Raw genomic sequence first — 17678 nt, 5'->3', positions numbered from 1 at the left:
AGTTGGCGGCCGAGGGAGACAGACGCGCTGACGTTTGGCGCCAGCGCGTGGTTGCGACTCGCCTTATCGATAAACTTTTTTCCTGCAGCACTTTGCGACTTCCCTCGCAGCCCGGCAGAGACCCGACGCTACCAACTCTGCAATCCAACATGTCGGCGCAAAGAGCTGCAGTCAAGACTACATACGAGGTTGGTCGTACCCTGCAGCCAATCTACTCAGGAGGAAGCTTAGCCCTCAGCGAAGACGGGCGCATTCTGGCCGCGAGCTTGGGTGAAGATGTCCTTCTTTCTGACCTCACCAATGGGCAAGAGCTAGGGAGGGTCGAGGGAGACGGCGAGGCCATCACGGCTCTAACCCTAACCCCGTCCGCATCGCATCTTGTAGTATGCTCGCGATCGCTTTCCATGCGCTTTTTCGCCCTCAAGCCTTCCGATACCGACGACGAAACTTTCCAACTCGAACTTGTTCGGACATTGCGGCCGCACACATCTCCTGTAGTCACGTTAGCGACAGACCGTACGGGAACACTGGTGGCAACTGGAGGCGCAGACGGTGTGGTCAAGATTTGGGACATTGTCGGTGGCTACACGACACATACTTTCCACGGCCATGGTGGAGTTGTCTCGGCGCTGCACTTCTTCGAGGTAGAGGTAGCTGAGCGCGACGATGCATCCGAGAACAACAAAAAGAGGAAAAGGAAGTCACGGCAAGAAGGCGCTGAGTTGGACCACGCCCAGGGCGAGAGTCAGATACAGTTCCGACTGGCGTCTGGTGCCGAAGATGGCAAGATACGGATATGGGATCTGCACAAGAGAAAGAGCGCCGCTGTCCTCGACTCGCATGTCTCCGTCGTTCGCTCGTTACAGTACTCGCCGCAAGAGAAGGTCCTTCTGTCTGGCAGCAGAGACAAGACGTTGATTGTCTGGGACTCACACAAGTGGAAGGCGCAACGCACTATTGCTGCCCTAGAGGGCATCGAGAGCGCAGGCTTCATCGCAGACGGGAAGATCTTATACTCTGGCGGAGAGAACGGCCGACTACGACTCTGGTCAGCGTCCAGCGGAAGAGAGCTCACCCGAGACCAAGCGCCTGGAATCGAGACGGACGAGATTGTCAACATCCTCTACTATCCTTCGTTACCCTACTTGATCTCGGTGCATGCCGACCAAGTACTCAACTTCTACTCCCTCAAATCAGCCCAGTCACTCGTCGTCGAAGAGACCATCGACCCGCTACCCATCTTCCGCCGCGTTTCCGGAACACACGATGAGGTTATCGATATCGCCTACGTCGGCCGAGACAAGACTCTACTAGCACTTAACACCAATTCAGAGGACATCCGGATAATCACGCTAAACGAATCCGACGCAGAAGACGCGACCGAAGGCAGATACTTTGGTGCGGATGTGGGGTTGCTGAAAGGACACGAAGACATCGTCATCTGTCTCGACGTAGATTGGTCAGGTCACTGGCTTGTTACAGGTGCTAAAGACAACACAGCACGGTTATGGCGTCTCGACCCAGCCAACGAGTCGTATACCTGTGCTGCAGTCCTCACCGGCCATGCGGAGTCGCTCGGAGCGATTGCATTGCCACACACAATACCCCAAGAATCATCAGCCGCATTTACCGACCCCTTGTCACATCCACCCGCGTATATCGTGACCGGCTCTCAAGATCGGACGGTCAAGCGTTGGGATACTACGAAAGAGATGAAGGGCAAACTGCGAGCCAAGTACACCCGCAAAGCACACGACAAAGACATCAACGCCATCGACATCGATCCCTCTGGAACCCTTTTTGCATCCGCATCGCAGGATCGTACCATCAAGATCTATTCGGCAGCAGAAGGAGAGGCTATCGGTGTCCTTCGAGGTCACAAACGTGGTGTATGGTCGGTCAAATTTGCACCCAAAGACTCGCAAGCGCCAAACTCGGGAAACAAGGGCTTGATCGCAACAGGCAGCGGAGATAAGACGGTCAAAATCTGGAGCCTAGCAGACTACAGCTGTTTGCTCACGCTAGAAGGCCACTCGAACAGTGTCCTGAAGCTGTCGTGGTTGCCCTACCGACCCGTCGACGCACGGGATAAGCGCGGTCCACAGATAGCTTCTGCAGCTGGTGATGGACTTGTCAAGATCTGGGATACAGTGTCCGGGGAGGCCATGTCTACACTTGACAACCACACTGATCGTGTATGGGCACTTGTCGCACACCCAACAACCGGCGCTTTGGTGTCTGGTGGTGGAGATAGCGTCATCACATTTTGGGAAGACACGACAAGCACCACGCTGGAAGCTGCCACGACAGCGGAAACAGAACGCGTTGAACTGGATCAAAAGCTACAAAACTACACCTACGCTGGCAACTACCGCGAGGCTATCGTCCTTGCACTTCAAATGGACCAACCGGCCCGTCTCTTCTCCCTCTTCAAATCCGTAGTAGAAACGGAGAATCCGGATACAGACAGTCTCTCAGGCCTCATCACTGTAGACGAAGTCCTTGGCTCTCTGGCAGACGAACAGCTATACAAACTGCTCATCCGCCTCCGTGACTGGAACACCAATGTCCGTACCGCGCCCATCGCTCAGAAGATTCTATGGACTATTGTCAAGTCGTACCCAGCTTCTCGCCTAGCTAGTCTGAGGCCGCAAGGAAAGGTTGGCGCAAAGGGTAGTCTGAAGGATGTGCTAGATGCTATCAAGGTGTACTCTGAGAGGCATTATAAGCGAGTAGAGGAGTTGGTTGATGAGAGTTATTTGTTAGACTTTACTCTCAAGGAAATGGACGAGGTTGCTGGTGAGGTCAAGGCTATCACAAACGGCACGTCGCAGTTGGGTCTTGAGAGGGATGTCGTAATGGTTGATTAAAGACGCTGCGTTGAAAGGGTTGATTGTAGTACTGATGCCATGGCGAGTAGCTGTGTTATAGTATACTCGATGTAAATACCACATTTGACAATATCAAGTTTCTTCTTCTGTTATGCTGCAAGGTTAGGGGTACAATCCTGTCTTGAATATTCGGAGATGCTTGTTGATCAAGTTCGTAAAGTCGAAGAATGGATACCATGTCTTCAATCTTGGTTCACGGGTAGAAGATCCGAACGGAATTGAGAGCACTTCACTAGTCATTGCAGGAAAAGTATGAGAGAGAACATCAAGAAGGCGATACGATGCTGGACATGTGCAGGAAACTCATCGAATCGATTCCAGAAAAGGTATCTTCCCAAACATACTCCTTGAACTACTCATACAAGACCCCCTTGTTCCTCTATCTACCTCCCCTTTGGTTTCTGCCCCCTTCTCCTCTCCCAGACCATCAGATATGCTTCCTTGGTAAACAGCGTCTCGCCTCTCTCCTTCTCGACGTACAGATCTTGAATACCATACCACTCCTCCCTCGCTCGGTCTTTAACCTGCACTCTCCAAACCTTGCTCTCCTGTTCACCCTCGACACTATCATCCTTCTTCTTGACCGCCTCGTGGGTGATGTTGGCCACGAGATCATACCAGATAGGCTCGCCAGGTGGGTATTCTTTCGGGTTTGGCTCGACATAGGGTGACATGTCGAGGGAGTGAACAGGGAAGGTGACGATGGTCGGGTTGCGTTCCGAGACGAATTTGTTCTTAGAGAAGCGCTTGATGTTGAAGAGGAGGTAAGGGGGCAAGGGGTGTAGGAGGCGGTAGCGAACGCGATTCTTCGACTTCTCTTGTGGAGTCACACCGTTGTATTTTGAGAGGATGTTGACGAGAGGGACTTGTGGGATGATGTTCTTTTCCAGTGCGTCTTGAAATAGAGGGGCTGCGGGTAGGTCAAGGGTTAGCACGAGGAAACGGGATATCTCGGTTTGGACAGCTGCGTCTTCGAAACGGAGGCGGTCGCCTGCATCTGCACGAGCGGTGATTTCTTGTTGCTCAATTTTCAGTGTGCCCTGGAATACTTTCTGGATTATGCTGCTGTTGGGTTTTGTTCGCGAGCCGCCGACTGCTAGGTGGAGGTTGTTGAGGAACCATGAGAGGAAGTCGACGGGATCTGACTGGTCGGAGAGAGTAAAACGTTTCGACGATCGAAGAGCAATCTCTTGGAGGAGTTCATGGGGCGAGACGTGAGTTTTGAAGGCCCGTGGGTTCCAAATCTTGCGGACAAGTGTGCTAAAGCGCTGTGCGAGCTGTGGTCGAGTTGACAGATCTTCCAGCATGAAATAGTTCCGCAAGGGGGCAACATGAGAGAGGGCTTGTATCACAACGTTGAAGTAGTCGTTCGCTTTGATGTTGTTCATGCCGACGAAACCTGGAATATACTCTCGGTTAGAGAGGTCCCACGACACTTTGGGCTCTTTGTCCAGCTTTGCGACCTCCTCTTTGCTCATGCGTGGATCCACAACGAACTTGATATCATCCAACGACTTGGACGTCACCTCATAGCCTTCGGGGAGAACATAGACCTTCTTTGTCTCCATGTTGACGTATACGTGGTGACCCTCTTCCAGCGCATGGAAGTATGCTTGTGATTTTGGACCGCGACCTTGGTAGCATTTCCCGCATACGAGACAGGCGTAGACGTTGATGTTGGAGAGGGTGACGGAACATAGTTTCTCAAAGTCGAAATCGAGGACTTTGCGATTTATCGTGTCAAGATATAGGTCTGTGTATCCAGCTTCTGGAGCCGTCTGACGTTTCGGCGCAGCGATTGCGGGCTCGTCATCGTCGTCGTCGTCGTCGTCGTCGTCGTCTAATGCGCCGGCTTCCACAAGCTCCGCATGCTCCTCCTCGTATGCGCCTGCGATGTCTACTTTGTCCCGGTCTTGCTCGCGCGGAGACATGAGATGACTATTGCTAGTCGCGCCATTGGCCTGAGGGCTTTCCATCTCTTCGTCTTCGACCCTGGCGCGCTTTGGTGCTGGAGAAGGCGCGTCGTAGACTTCCTCGAGCGGTTCCAGCGCCGGTCGCTTCGACATTGTGCGCGGGGAAAAGTGTTGTGACGATTCGAGAGTTGAGCGGCAGCAGGGAGGAGCTACGTGTCCAGGTTTATAGCAGATTTCCAGGGAATTGCGGTTGTGAAGCAACAAAAGTTGTAGGCATCCAAAAGGTCACGGGCTCCGGTGGAACCATTGGCCGGGGAAGCTTCGCGCAAACACCGCAAACACAGCTTCAACGCGGGCAGGCCGAGAAAAAAGTCGCGTTCAGGCACCACAAGCCAACAACCCCACACCTTCCGAGATACCCCTCTTTGCCTGTTTACAAGTGATTTCAAGATGGTATATCGCACGCCTCACTGCGAGAATAGCAAAAGTACTAACTTCTACGCAGTCAAACCCCACCCAGATCTTTGCGGAGGATGTCACAGAGGAGAAGGGCGAGAATGCGCGTCTCTCAGCCTTCGTAGGAGCCATCGCCGTCGGAGATTTGGTCAAGAGCACACTGGGCCCCAAGGGCATGGACAAGATATTACAGTCTGCGTAGGTGCACTTTGCCCCACTACGTGTATACTTGAGCTCACATGTCCCAAGTTCGACCGGCGAGATCATGGTCACAAACGACGGCGCTACCATCCTCAAAGCGATTGCCCTCGACAACGCCGCTGCCAAGGTCCTGGTCAACATCTCAAAAGTCCAAGATGACGAAGTCGGCGACGGAACCACATCAGTCACTGTCCTTGCCGCCGAACTGCTGCGAGAGGCCGAGAAGCTGGTCGACCAGAAGATCCACCCTCAGACCATCATCGAAGGCTACAGGATAGCGAGTTCTGCGGCTCTCAAGGCGCTGGAGAAGATCGCCGTGGACCACAGCAGCGACGAGCAGGCTTTCAGGAAGGATCTCGAGGCCATCGCCCGAACAACCCTGAGCTCAAAGGTGCTCTCGCAGGACCGACAGCAGTTTGCCAAACTCGCCGTCGACGCCGTCCTCAAGCTTGGTGGATCGACCGACCTCACGCACATCCAGATCATCAAGAAGGCTGGTGGAAAGCTGAAGGACTCATACCTGGACGAGGGCTTCATCCTAGACAAGAAGTTCGGTGTGAACCAGCCGAAGCGGATAGAAAACGCCAAAATTCTCGTTGCGAACACAGCCATGGACACGGACAAGATCAAGATCTTCGGCGCACGGGTCAAGGTTGATTCGACGGGCAAACTCGCTGAGCTAGAGAAGGCTGAGCGCGAGAAGATGAAGGCCAAGGTCGAGCGCATCAAGGCACACGGCATCAACTGTTTCGTCAACCGACAGCTCATCTATAACTGGCCAGAGCAACTCTTCGCGGATGCGGGCATCTGCTCCATCGAGCACGCCGACTTTGACGGCATCGAGCGCCTGGCCTTGGTCACTGGCGGAGAGATCACATCGACGTTCGACCACCCGGAGAACGTCAAGCTCGGCCACTGCGATCTAGTCGAAGAAGTCATTATCGGAGAGGATGTGTTGATCAGATTCTCGGGCATCAATGCTGGACGGGCATGCACCATCGTCCTCCGTGGTGCAACTGAGCAGCTTCTTGACGAGGCTGAGCGATCGCTACACGACGCACTTGCCGTTCTATCACAAACTATCAAGGAGCCAAGGACAACGCTAGGTGGCGGTTGCGCCGAGATGAACATGGCGAAGGCCGTAGCCGAGGCGGCACAAAACGTGGCTGGCAAGAAGGCCATTGCTGTCGAGTCCTTCTCCAAGGCGCTCCAACAACTACCCACCATCCTGGCCGATAACGCTGGTTTCGACTCAAGCGACCTGGTCACACGTCTCCGGAAAGCAGTCTACTCGGGCTTGACCAGCTCAGGCCTGGATCTGTTGTCCCCTGGAGGTGGCATTGCGGACATGAGGGAGCTAGGCGTCATTGAGAGCTACAAGCTGAAGCGCGCGGTGGTGTCGTCAGCGTCAGAGGCTGCGGAGGTAAGTTTACCCAATTCACTTGATTCGAGCATCGGACTAACATAACCCAGTTGCTGTTGCGAGTAGACAACATCATCCGAAGCGCACCGCGGAGACGTGAGCGCATGTAAGGGTGGGGCGAGCAAGCATGATGTCGCAAAGGATTCGACACTAGATAGAGTGTATACTACGGAAGACATCAATGTAGTAAGACGAGCACGATGCAGACTAACGTTCTCTTTTCGTCGTGTCACATGTTTGGCAGTGAGCGCGGGCGAACCACGTGATGCGCGTGCACGGGTCTCGCCTGTTCCGCATGTTACGCCTGCAAATGTCGGACTCGAGTGAAGTTGTGCGCCACGACGGGCTCGAGGCTATGATCAAGCATAGTCCGGAAAGCCATGTTGTATTTTGTCCATCGCCAGCAACCTGCCGCTGAGTAGATCAGGTCGCTACTGAAGTGCTCACATCATCTGTTTCATGTTGGTGTCTCGCCATCGCAGCGAATAGGTCCAAGGTAACGCCTCAGCACCCGAATAGGAATCTTGCACCTAGATTGTGGTACTTGCTGCAGGACAGCAGTCGGACTTGGTAACATTGAGATGGCGTGTCAGCGTCAGGATAGCTCACGCCAGATAGGTGCATGTTTCGATACCATGCGTTGCTGGGGCGGCGTGGCTAGTGTCGGATGCTCCCTTTCTGACTGTATCGTGGTGGGTAGAGTCAGAGACAGGCGATATCAAGCTCAACCACAACGATGGCAAGCACAGCCATGAAATCCATCATTTGGCCGTCTTGCCGGTACCTGCGTGGGTAGCGACACAACGGGGCAAAGGTTGGTGCTAAAACCAGGGAAACAGGCGAGCGTGTCGGGAAGCAGTTTAGTCGACGGGCTGGCTGACGAGGCCCCGGCGAGACCCCCAGTTTACGGCGCACGCTCAGCTGCGGCAGCCCCCGCAGGTTAATATCGAGGCCAAAATCACTGCCACGGGCATTCTTCCTCTCCTGCTCCATCCTCATCACCTCCCACTGATGCTCCATCACCCTCGCCCTCGCCGCCTTCGCTAGGCTTCCCACTCCATCGACGTACGACCCGCCATGCCGCGTCCGCGTCGGCCGCCCGGTGCCGGCTCGACGCTCACCACGCTCGCCTTTCTCATTATTACCCTTGTGGCAGCTCAGCAGCAGCACCCACTCGACCACCATGTCCGCAACACGTCTCCCCACGCCGAGGTGCACGTGGAGCCTGCACACATGATCCCACCCCACCACGGACAGCCCAGCCTCAAAGACACTGTAGGGGACGCCCACAGACGTCATCTCTACACGCCCTTGAACGACCAGAATGTGCGCGCCGTAGCTACCAAAGTTCCTTCTGCTCCAGCCATTAGTGCTGTCAGAGCCCATCCTGCCAGATACGCTGCCTCGGGAGGCCTCATCCCCAGTGCGCGTTCTCTGCAGGATTGGGAAGTTGAGGACTTTGTTCTTTTGGCGACCGTCGATGGCCACATACACGCACGCGACCGATATAACGGAGAAGAGATCTGGGAGCTGAGCGGACGGCCCATGTTGGAGACCATCTACAACGTCTCCGAGGACAAGATCGGCCCCCAGCATCAGCCCTTTGTATGGATTGTCGAGCCTAGGGAGGACGGAGCTCTCTATCTCCTCACCCCAGGCCCACACCCGCAACTCCAGCACCTGGGTGTCACGGTCAAGCAGTTAGCGGAAAGTGCCCCCTACTCCAGCGACGACCCGGAACTCCCGGTTGTCTACAATGTGGAAAAGAAGACATTCATGCTTCTCGTCGATGCTGCCTCGGGCATTGTCAAGCAGAGCTTCACTCCGGGCGGCAACTTCCCCTACGACGACAGTTGCGCCCCCGACTCGAAGAACTTCTTCAGCACCCGGGAACGCGATTGTCGTGGTATCATCGACATCGGACAGACCCAGTACACCATCACCATCCATAACAAGAAGACGAACGAGCACATCTGCACGCTGAAGTATGCAGAGTGGAACCCAAACAGCCGAGACAAGGATCTGCAGTCCCAGTATGACCAGACTCTTGATAAGCAGTACATCTATACCATGTACAACGGCGAAGTCATCGCCTTCGACTACAAGCGACCGAGATCGCACCAGCGTCCTCTCTACAGACAACGCCTGCCCTACCCAGTAGCACGTGTCTTCGACGTCGCTCGACCTCTGAACGACCAATCAAATGAGCCACCGCTCGTTTTACTCCCACAACCAGCCGGCCCCATCTTCTCGGAAGACAAAGCCAACCACGTCCTGCTCAACACGACCGAATCGGGGCTTGGTACGCTCTATCAGAAGTCAATTACCCGGCAGTGACCGACGGTGCACCAGATGCAACTTGTTACAAGCAGAACCAAGTATCATACGAGTGGGACTCGGCCTACGTATTGCCGGATAGGAGCAGTCTCATCGGTGTTCACAGGCTGGACTATAGGATCCCTAGTCAGCAGGCACAGTTGCCGGGCATCGCCGCCACGACGTATTATCCAACCTTGAACGACCAGGTCGTGTCTAATCCGCCTGAGACATCGCCTCATGAGCAACACCAACCGCCAACCATCGACGCACCACCTCAGACACAGACGGTTAAAGCAATCATCACACTTTTTGTCTTTGTTCTTGCCGTTGCTGGCGCCTTGGGAGCTACTATGAAACCAACAGTACGCGAATCCTGCTTGAGCTATCTGAAGAGACTTTTGCGTTCAGGCAAGGCTAAGGTGCCACACACTCTAGTGTCAGCCTCTACCGAGCCGGAGGTCAAGCCTGTAGAAGAGGAGACTCTGCCCCTACCGGCCGACGAGGACGTTGTTTCTCAGAAGACAGTTGCAGAAACTGTAGCAAAGGCTGATATCGTCACACCTGTTGCAGAGGAAGTCAAGGAGAAGAAAGTGACTTTCGACGTCCCTGATGACGATGACGATGAACTTGCGCCTCTCTCGAGAACTACAACCGTTGAACGTAGCTCTTCTGTTGAAGACGAAACTGCCCTACCTGGCTCTACACTCAACACGGAGGCTCAGCCGATGACTAGCAGTATCGAAGACGTCTCGCAAGATTCATCCGCCGCGCCCTCGACTCCCAAGAAGAAGAAAGCACACCGGGGTAGACGTGGCGGGCGCAAACTCAGCAAGAACCAGCAAAAAGAGGAAGACGAGGTCAACCGTATTGTAGATGCAGCTAAGCAACTTGAGGTTGGGCCTCGCTTGCAACCCGATGAGCTTACTGTGAGCGGTGGCGACGTACAGAACATATCCGAGATCAAGCGAATTGGCAAGTTGACGATAGATCAAGATCGTCTTCTTGGAAACGGAAGTGGAGGAACGTTTGTCTTTGAGGGTAAATGGAAGGTACGTTGAATACATCAGCCTGTACGACCGATCATGTCGGTCGTTCAAGAATGACATGTTTCGCTCATTCTCGATAAGAGTCTTATACTAATCTTCATACAGGAAGTCAAGGTGGCTGTCAAGCGCATGCTACCGCAATACTTCGGACTCGCGGAGCAAGAGGTGAAGCTTCTACAGAACAGCGACCCCCACCCAAACGTCATCCGATACTTCGACGACGAGAGAGATGAAAACTTTCTCTACATCGCCGTCGAACTCTGCCAAGCCAGTTTGTTTGACCTCTACAAAGACGGTCGTCCAGGAGAGGAGCTATCCGAAAGCCACCAGCAGCTGGTGAACAAGATCAGCGGGAAAGCTGCATCTTGTTTGTACCAACTTGCCGCCGGACTGAACCATCTTCATCATCTTCGCATCATCCACCGCGACATCAAACCCCAAAACATACTGATCGCACAACCCTTGATCACTTCCAAGGATGATGTACGGCTGGTGATATCTGATTTCGGTCTCTGTAAGACGCTGCCCGATAACGTTAGTACCCTTGTCGGAACGACTGGTAACGCAGGCACCGTTGGTTGGAAAGCGCCTGAGCTTATCTCGCAACCGAAGGAGTTGGCCAACGGCAGCTCTCAGGGCTTTTCTCGCGATTCATCCAGCTCGACAGATCCAGTCGCGCAAGGCGTCAAGCGAGCCGTCGACATCTTCTCTCTCGGCTGCGTCTTTTACTATGTCCTCACCGGCGGTTGTCATCCCTTTGATGACGAAGAAGGCTGGATGCAGATTCGTGAATACAACATCAAGAAGGAGAAGTCCAACCTCGATCGCCTACTTCTCGGTGCTGATTCGGTGGAACCCCATCGTCTTATCCATTGGATGCTGCGACCCAGGCCCGAAGACCGCCCCAACGCCTTGCAAGTCATGAACCATCCTTTTTTCTGGGATGACCAGAAACGCCTTGATTTCTTGTGCGACTGCTCGGATCATTGGGAACGTGAACCTAGAGACCCACCATCGGATCACCTTGCAGTGCTGGAAGAATACTCGGAAGACGTACTGGATCATAGACGCAACTTTCTCGCCAAACTTGACCAGGGCTTCATCAACTCGCTCGGCAAACAACGCAAGTACACGGGCGATAAGATGTTAGATTTGTTGAGGGCGCTCAGGAACAAGAAGAACCACTACGAGGATATGGAGGATGCAATCAAGGCCAAGGTGGGCCCATTGCCGAGTGGCTATCTGAGATATTGGACGGTCAAGTTTCCGCAGCTGCTTATGAGCTGTTACGATGCGGTGTTGCGGTGTGATCTGGAGCGTGAGCCGCGGTTCAAGAAGTATTTTGAGAGCATGAAGTAGTGGATGAACGGGGGTATTGCTAGTGGCACACACCAAGATCAAACATGACTTGTCTGCTTATTTGCATTCGCAATAGCTCGGCGATGTATATCATGAACTATGTTGCTATTGCGAAGACGCATGTGCTACCTCTTCAATCCACTACCATCCAATTCCGCTAAACTCGCCTTGACCATGTCCGGGTTGCTCTTCAGCAGGTCTTGCACCCTCCTTTCAAAAGCCTTGATCATGAACTCTGCCACCTTGGGCGCCACACCCCCACTCAAGGCTGCGTACATTGGGTTCGCAAACGCAAACTCTACCGCCAAACTAACCTGTGTCTGGTCGTTCTGTATAGCCTCGACAGTCCACTTGCTCCGTAGATGCGTAAGCAAGCCATTCTCTCCTTCCTTCCTTTCTGTCCCCTGTTTCTCCCCGTCTAGATGATGCGCAATATCATCATTCTTCAAGCTCGTTTCCGTGTTTCCGCCTACACTCTCCACATAACGCCCAGGTATACAATACACCCTGCTCACAAAACTCTCTGTTATGCCGCCAAAACCGCTCGTCAAGATGCCTTCCGATGGCCACTGCCGACCATAGACTTTATCCGGTGCCGACCACTTCGTTATGTTGCTGCGTTGGCAGTACGGCAGGAAGTTTTGGTAGTTGGGTACATCGGCTATTATAGAGTAGACGGGGGCCGAGGGGTAGGGGAGAGTTCGCACGGCGGTTAGGACTTGTGGTGGCGAGGACGACGATGGGAGAGCGGAGTTTAAGGCTTCGAAGGGGTTGGGGAGGAAGGTTCGTCGCTGGGATGGGCGCTGGAGGAGGCGTGTGCAGCGGTGTATCGATGGGCGGGTGAATCGCAGGGATGACATTGTGGTTCAAAAGTAGTAGGTGCTGGTGGTATGCTGAAGTTGTGTAGATTGAGGTTAATTGGTGTCACCTCGACATGGTATCTGTGATTTGCCAAAAGTCCAGAGTCGATGAGCGCATCAAGCTTCAGTTGAACGTAAATTCGCGCTAGGAGATGCGGCTCTCTCAAATGCTGCATGACGCTATCATATGCCAGGGACCACGGCTGGACCAAACTTCTTTGGACACTAGCGCTCGAAATTTCCCCTCCATGAATTATCCCCCCGCATACGCGACTCTGTCAAAACTCCATGATGGCTGCGAATATGGATACCATGGACCACGGAACCGCGGACACTATGAATGGTGCAAATGCCCAGGATAGCGGCGACTCCAGATTCCAAACGGACAATACCGTGTCAAGAAAACCACAGCCGAAACAGCAACTATCCAAAGCAATGGAACACATGCGCTTCGCAGTCACAGTCGATCCTATACCGCACGCTTCAACTTCCACACCACCACCAGATGCCTCCGATCCCGCATCTCCACCCACCCAAGAAGGCACCGAGAACGACGCTTACGGAGTGCCTGCTTCTCTACAGCCCGTCCGCGCCCCACCCTCTCGCTCCCACGACCCTGGCAACAACCAAAAGCGCAGTGATCCCTTCGCTTTCGGTTCGCGCTACCTCGAGGAAGGCGACAACATCTTCGAATTCAATGCCTGGGACCACGTAACCGTCGACTCCAACTATCTCGCCTTTTCCGAAGAACAATATTCCAGACAACGGCAAGAACCCGTCTCGGACTTTGATCGCAAACGTTACAACGACCAGCCCGAGAAGTGGTGGAACCAGTTTTACAAGAACAACAAGACAAACTTCTTCAAGAACCGCAAATGGCTGGCGCAGGAATTTCCGATACTAGAGGAGTTGGGCGCAGAGAATGGACCTGAGGTCACCTTGTTGGAGGTTGGCGCCGGAGCGGGCAACAGTGCGTTTCCCATTCTGCAGAGGAGTCAGAACAAGAGGTTAAAAATACACGCGTGTGATTTCTCTAAAAAGGCAGTCGAACTTATACGCAACCACGAACTCTACGACCCGGAACGCATACAAGCCGACGTATGGGATGTAGCCGCATCCCCCGAGTCCGAAAACAGCGGCCTCCCTCCAGGCCTAACAGAAGGCAGCGTAGACGTCGTACTCATGATATTCATCTTCAGCGCCCTGAATCCCAAACAATGGGACCAAGCCGTCCGCAACATCTGGCGGGTCCTCAAGCCGGGCGGCCAGGTCCTCTTCCGCGACTACGGCCGTGGCGACCTAGCTCAAGTCCGCTTCAAGAAGGGCCGGTATATGGAAGAAAACTTCTACGTCCGTGGCGACGGCACGCGAGTTTACTTCTTCGAGCAGTCTGAACTCGAGGACATTTGGGGTGGAGCGGCCAGAAAACGCGATACGACGATTGGCAATGTAGCGGGTACAACGATATCCCAGACGGAGGCTGAAGGTGTCATCGCAGATCAAATTGAGAGTTTGTCTCTTCATGATCCGAGCTTGCAGACGAAAGAGCAGAGCCATGATGATGTCAATGATCTCGAGACCCCCAGACCGGGATTCGAGATTGCGCATATTGGCGTGGATAGACGCATGTTGGTTAATAGGCAGAGGAGGTTGAAAATGTATAGGTGTTGGATGCAGGCTGTGTTTCGCAAGGCGGGCATGGAGAGCGAGGTGCCGACAAGTACGCTGAGGCAGGATAAGGAGGAAGAGGAGGAGGAGGATGGACAACAAGAAGGAGGGAGTCGGGTGGGCAAAGAGGATGCTGTAGAAGGAGGGGGCGTCAAGGTTTAAGGATCTGGGTCTCGGAGACTGGAATGCATGGATCTACATGAATGGGATGAAGATGAATGATACCATAATCTCTAAGATATGAGAAGATAGAAGAAATACAATAGATTGCTTTCCAACTCGCTCATGGATTTGGAAAACAATGCTATGGGGAAGCACATCTCATTGGCCTTTCTGGTTTTTGTCTTGGTGTTTCTTCGTCTCCTCTCCCAAGGCCTACGAAGAGGCTTACGAGGTTGAGTGGTCAGAAAATCCCACGTCAGACGCTACTCTCTCACTCCATCAATCAGGCGTAGTAGGAAATGGAAGAGTCGTTGAAAACGTACTGAATTTGTGGTGTGCGTCTGCTATGCTGAGAAAACAAACACCCCTACGCTATGCTAATTTACTACGCTCATGATACAAGACATGATACAGGTTGAAAAACTCCATGCCACGCTATGCAAAACAAACGCACATACTCAGAGCCTCAATCGAGGATACAAAAAGAAACGACGAGTACCAAAGCCGTATCCCATCCAATCGAGTCCATAAACACAACATAACGCATCTACACGATTCCCTCTTTAATTCCCCTCAAGAATACCCTTGAGAATGCCAGCTCCAGGCCCCACGAGTGAGTCCGCCAGCTCCTTTTCTCCAACGACACTAGCAACCCTGCGATCCTCAACAACAACACCAGGAAAAGCTTTAGCCCTCCCCTCCGACTCGGCGTACCAGCGCCAACATCTAGCGATCCAGCTTTACCCTCGACTGCCGAAACAAGCGACAGTGTCTCCAGACTGCCCACGATATCCCTGAATTCGGTGCTCGTGAGAGGGTGTAGAATATTCTCTCGTTTACACAGCGCGGTGTAGGCCTCGAAGAGTTCTTTGATAGTAGGAGATGTAGTGTGGGATCTTGACGGTGTGGATAGAATGCTGTCGACAGCGGTGGCGCGCTTCTTCTTCTCGATAGCAGAAAGCGAACAGAGGACAGCTTTTTGTTGGAGGTTCAAGTTTCGCAGGCGTTGGCTTGTGCCGTTGCTGAATACTGCTGCTGTGATCTTCGCCATGTGGGCAATGGTGGCCCGTGGTGCGGTTTCGAAGGTGAGGGAGGCAAGAGAGGCGGCGATGATACTGTTTAGATCTTTGGGCTTCGTGGGAGAGCGCACGGCTGAGGAGGAGAGGTTGACTTTTTCCACCAAGGGAGTTTTTGAGGGTGAGGGGGTGGGTGATGGGGTGATTTCTGTGGCTTTCTTTGCGTGCTGGTCGCGTGTGTCGGCTTCGATGAGGTCGATTGCTCGACGGCAGATGTCGAAGGCTTTGCGTAGATCGCCGGATTGGGCGGCTACTTTCTTGGAGAGGAATATGATGGCGGTTGGGTGGATAAAGGGTAGTTGGGTTGAGCCTACTGGCAGAAGCGCCTTGAGTTTTGAAGTGATGACAGAAGAGATTTGCGTGGCGTTGTATGGGAGGAAGGGTAGTAGTTGTGGCTTGAGCCCGCGAGCCTTGAGTCGTGGGAGGAATCGATCCGTGAGATCCAACGCGTTCGCGATACCGACTAGCACAAGTCCCGATGCTTCCTGTAAGGACCACTCGAAGATGTTGTAAAAGAGTTCAATGTCCAGCTCCAGTAAGTGGTCCACTTCATCAAGCGTAACGACGTAAGACGTCTTCCGCTGCATGAAGATTGCCCGAAGCGCATCTACTTCATCGCCCTCTGCAATCTCGGTGATGTCGACAAACTCCTCCAAAAGCGTTCTGTACAGATCTGTGGCGTTCTTTACACTCATACAATTAATGTATCCGGTCCTGACAGATTCATTCGATGAGACGGTACGGCAGACATCGTCGACGAAGGCGCTCTTGCCAGTGCCTGGCGGACCGGAGACGTATATACATCCAGATCTCTTAGTCTTTGTTCTTGTTGTGATGAACGTCTCGAGCTCCCTCCTCTCGTTCTCCCGACCAAACAGTGCCGTTGGGGCAGAGCCTCTTGCAAACACCTGGCGCGCTTCATTGTAGATTGTTGGCCCCGTATTCCGTGGAGTGCCTGGGGTGTGTGGTGTGCGAGGCGTCAACGGTCGTCCGGCGATGATGAGACGGTGCCTGGGTGTGACGGCAACTTTGCCGGCAAGCGCGTCGCGATGCCTGGGTGTTGAAGGAGTAGGCGCAAACTTGTCTGGAATGTCCACGAGCGCCTTCTGCGGAGAATTCTCTTTGGCTGTTGAAAGTGGAAGCCGTGTGCATGGTGCGCCATACTTTGCAGGAGCTGTGCCAGCCTTCCTCCCGCGTTTCACCGACGTCTTCTCCTCGGGCTCGTCCACGTCCATTGCATCCTCGTCGCGCACATTTTGTTTCTTTGGAGTGACGAATGGATTCTCAATCTCGCCTTCATCGTGTATGACAAACTGGGTCCTCCGCTTTGCGCGTGTTGCGACATTTGACTTTGACTCTGCAGAGCGCGTTAGGGACGTGTTGTCCGACGAACCACGACCAGGGCCTCGGTGGCTCGTACCTGAAGCATCTATACGTGCAGAGCTGCGAGTCCTCTTCCCGAGAACAGTAGAGGCCATTGCGGATATGCTGTGGGAAGGTGCAATGGGTGGGGTGCAATCGTGGAAAGTGAAGTGACAATGGTGGGAAGGAGCTGGGCGGCAGACCGAAGCGCGATCCACGCGACGCGTAAAGTGGCCGCAAACTCGCTTGGCCGAGCCGCGCCCGCGTTCAACCACACAAAGTCGTTCACGCACTCAACCCATCTTCACACACTCCGCTCTCTGAAGACGTACGTCCGATGGGGCATCAGTTGGGTTAACCTGTTTCTTACGCGTCCTTCCAGGACCAACAACGTCCGATAATCAAGTTTCCCAACACGGCGCGGTAGAATCTCGAGGCTGCCGAGCATTTACGGCGAACAAACACCTTAGAACCCTTTCCAGAACACAAAATGTGACCTGGTGACCTTTCTCCAGCTCCGTAATGCATGTGCATTGGAATGTCAGCATCTTCTTTCGACGGGCCGCAGTTCACCAATAGCCTTCTACATAGCACTTAGAACAAGCAAGCAACCGACAGTCTTCCGTACTGTACTACTGTATCCTATGAACATGACTCAACATCACTCAGTCAGCGGTGAGTATATCACGCGAACTTTTCGCTTTTGTCGAATTGCTTGCTGCGGGACCCCGCGCTTCGTGAGGACTCCCCGACGGGACCTCCTCCCTCTCTAATACCTGATGCACATCTACTTATTCTGGACTGACGTGCAGAGAATGACTACTATCTCACCACCGCCACTACGTTTGCGTGATACAGTTGGGTTACCCTTGTCGTTCCGCCAGTCCTTGTGATGGTGCAAGAAGCAGGGCTGGTACTAAGTGTGTGACATAAGCAAGCGCA

At 53.6% G+C, this 17678-nt stretch overlaps 7 protein-coding genes across 7 annotated transcripts; 4 read left to right on the top strand and 3 right to left on the bottom strand.

The window, feature by feature from the left end:
- Positions 1 to 149: 149 nt before the first annotated feature.
- Positions 150 to 2870, top strand: ALTATR162_LOCUS7886 (uncharacterized protein; the record flags this gene model as incomplete). The annotated part of the gene is made up of 1 exon (XM_043315514.1): positions 150 to 2870. One exon carries the CDS (start codon positions 150 to 152, stop codon positions 2868 to 2870), a length of 2721 nt encoding a protein of 906 aa, XP_043171449.1.
- Positions 2871 to 3274: 404 nt separating this feature from the next.
- On the bottom strand, positions 3275 to 4957 carry ALTATR162_LOCUS7885 (uncharacterized protein; the record flags this gene model as incomplete). The annotated part of the gene is made up of 1 exon (XM_043315513.1): positions 3275 to 4957. The coding sequence occupies one exon, from the start codon at positions 4955 to 4957 to the stop codon at positions 3275 to 3277; it is 1683 nt and encodes a 560-aa protein (XP_043171448.1).
- Positions 4958 to 5254: 297 nt separating this feature from the next.
- ALTATR162_LOCUS7884 (uncharacterized protein) lies at positions 5255 to 6994 on the top strand (the record flags this gene model as incomplete). The annotated part of the gene is made up of 4 exons (XM_043315512.1): positions 5255 to 5257; positions 5310 to 5458; positions 5510 to 6884; positions 6935 to 6994. The coding sequence occupies 4 exons, from the start codon at positions 5255 to 5257 to the stop codon at positions 6992 to 6994; spliced, it is 1587 nt and encodes a 528-aa protein (XP_043171447.1).
- Positions 6995 to 7961: 967 nt separating this feature from the next.
- On the top strand, positions 7962 to 11608 carry ALTATR162_LOCUS7883 (uncharacterized protein; the record flags this gene model as incomplete). The annotated part of the gene is made up of 3 exons (XM_043315511.1): positions 7962 to 9186; positions 9219 to 10252; positions 10355 to 11608. 3 exons carry the CDS (start codon positions 7962 to 7964, stop codon positions 11606 to 11608), a joined length of 3513 nt encoding a protein of 1170 aa, XP_043171446.1.
- A 125-nt stretch (positions 11609 to 11733) lies between these two features.
- Positions 11734 to 12468, bottom strand: ALTATR162_LOCUS7882 (uncharacterized protein; the record flags this gene model as incomplete). Its single annotated transcript, XM_043315510.1, has 1 exon — positions 11734 to 12468. One exon carries the CDS (start codon positions 12466 to 12468, stop codon positions 11734 to 11736), a length of 735 nt encoding a protein of 244 aa, XP_043171445.1.
- A 291-nt stretch (positions 12469 to 12759) lies between these two features.
- ALTATR162_LOCUS7881 (uncharacterized protein) lies at positions 12760 to 14298 on the top strand (the record flags this gene model as incomplete). Its single annotated transcript, XM_043315509.1, has 1 exon — positions 12760 to 14298. One exon carries the CDS (start codon positions 12760 to 12762, stop codon positions 14296 to 14298), a length of 1539 nt encoding a protein of 512 aa, XP_043171444.1.
- A 547-nt stretch (positions 14299 to 14845) lies between these two features.
- Positions 14846 to 16852, bottom strand: ALTATR162_LOCUS7880 (uncharacterized protein; the record flags this gene model as incomplete). The annotated part of the gene is made up of 1 exon (XM_043315508.1): positions 14846 to 16852. The coding sequence occupies one exon, from the start codon at positions 16850 to 16852 to the stop codon at positions 14846 to 14848; it is 2007 nt and encodes a 668-aa protein (XP_043171443.1).
- Positions 16853 to 17678: the final 826 nt, after the last annotated feature.

The sequence above is a fragment of the Alternaria atra genome, assembly GCF_907166805.1.
Source record: "Alternaria atra isolate CS162 genome assembly, contig: 28, whole genome shotgun sequence".
Taxonomy (NCBI): domain Eukaryota; kingdom Fungi; phylum Ascomycota; class Dothideomycetes; order Pleosporales; family Pleosporaceae; genus Alternaria; species Alternaria atra.
This window is presented reverse-complemented; position numbering and strand designations above follow the sequence as displayed.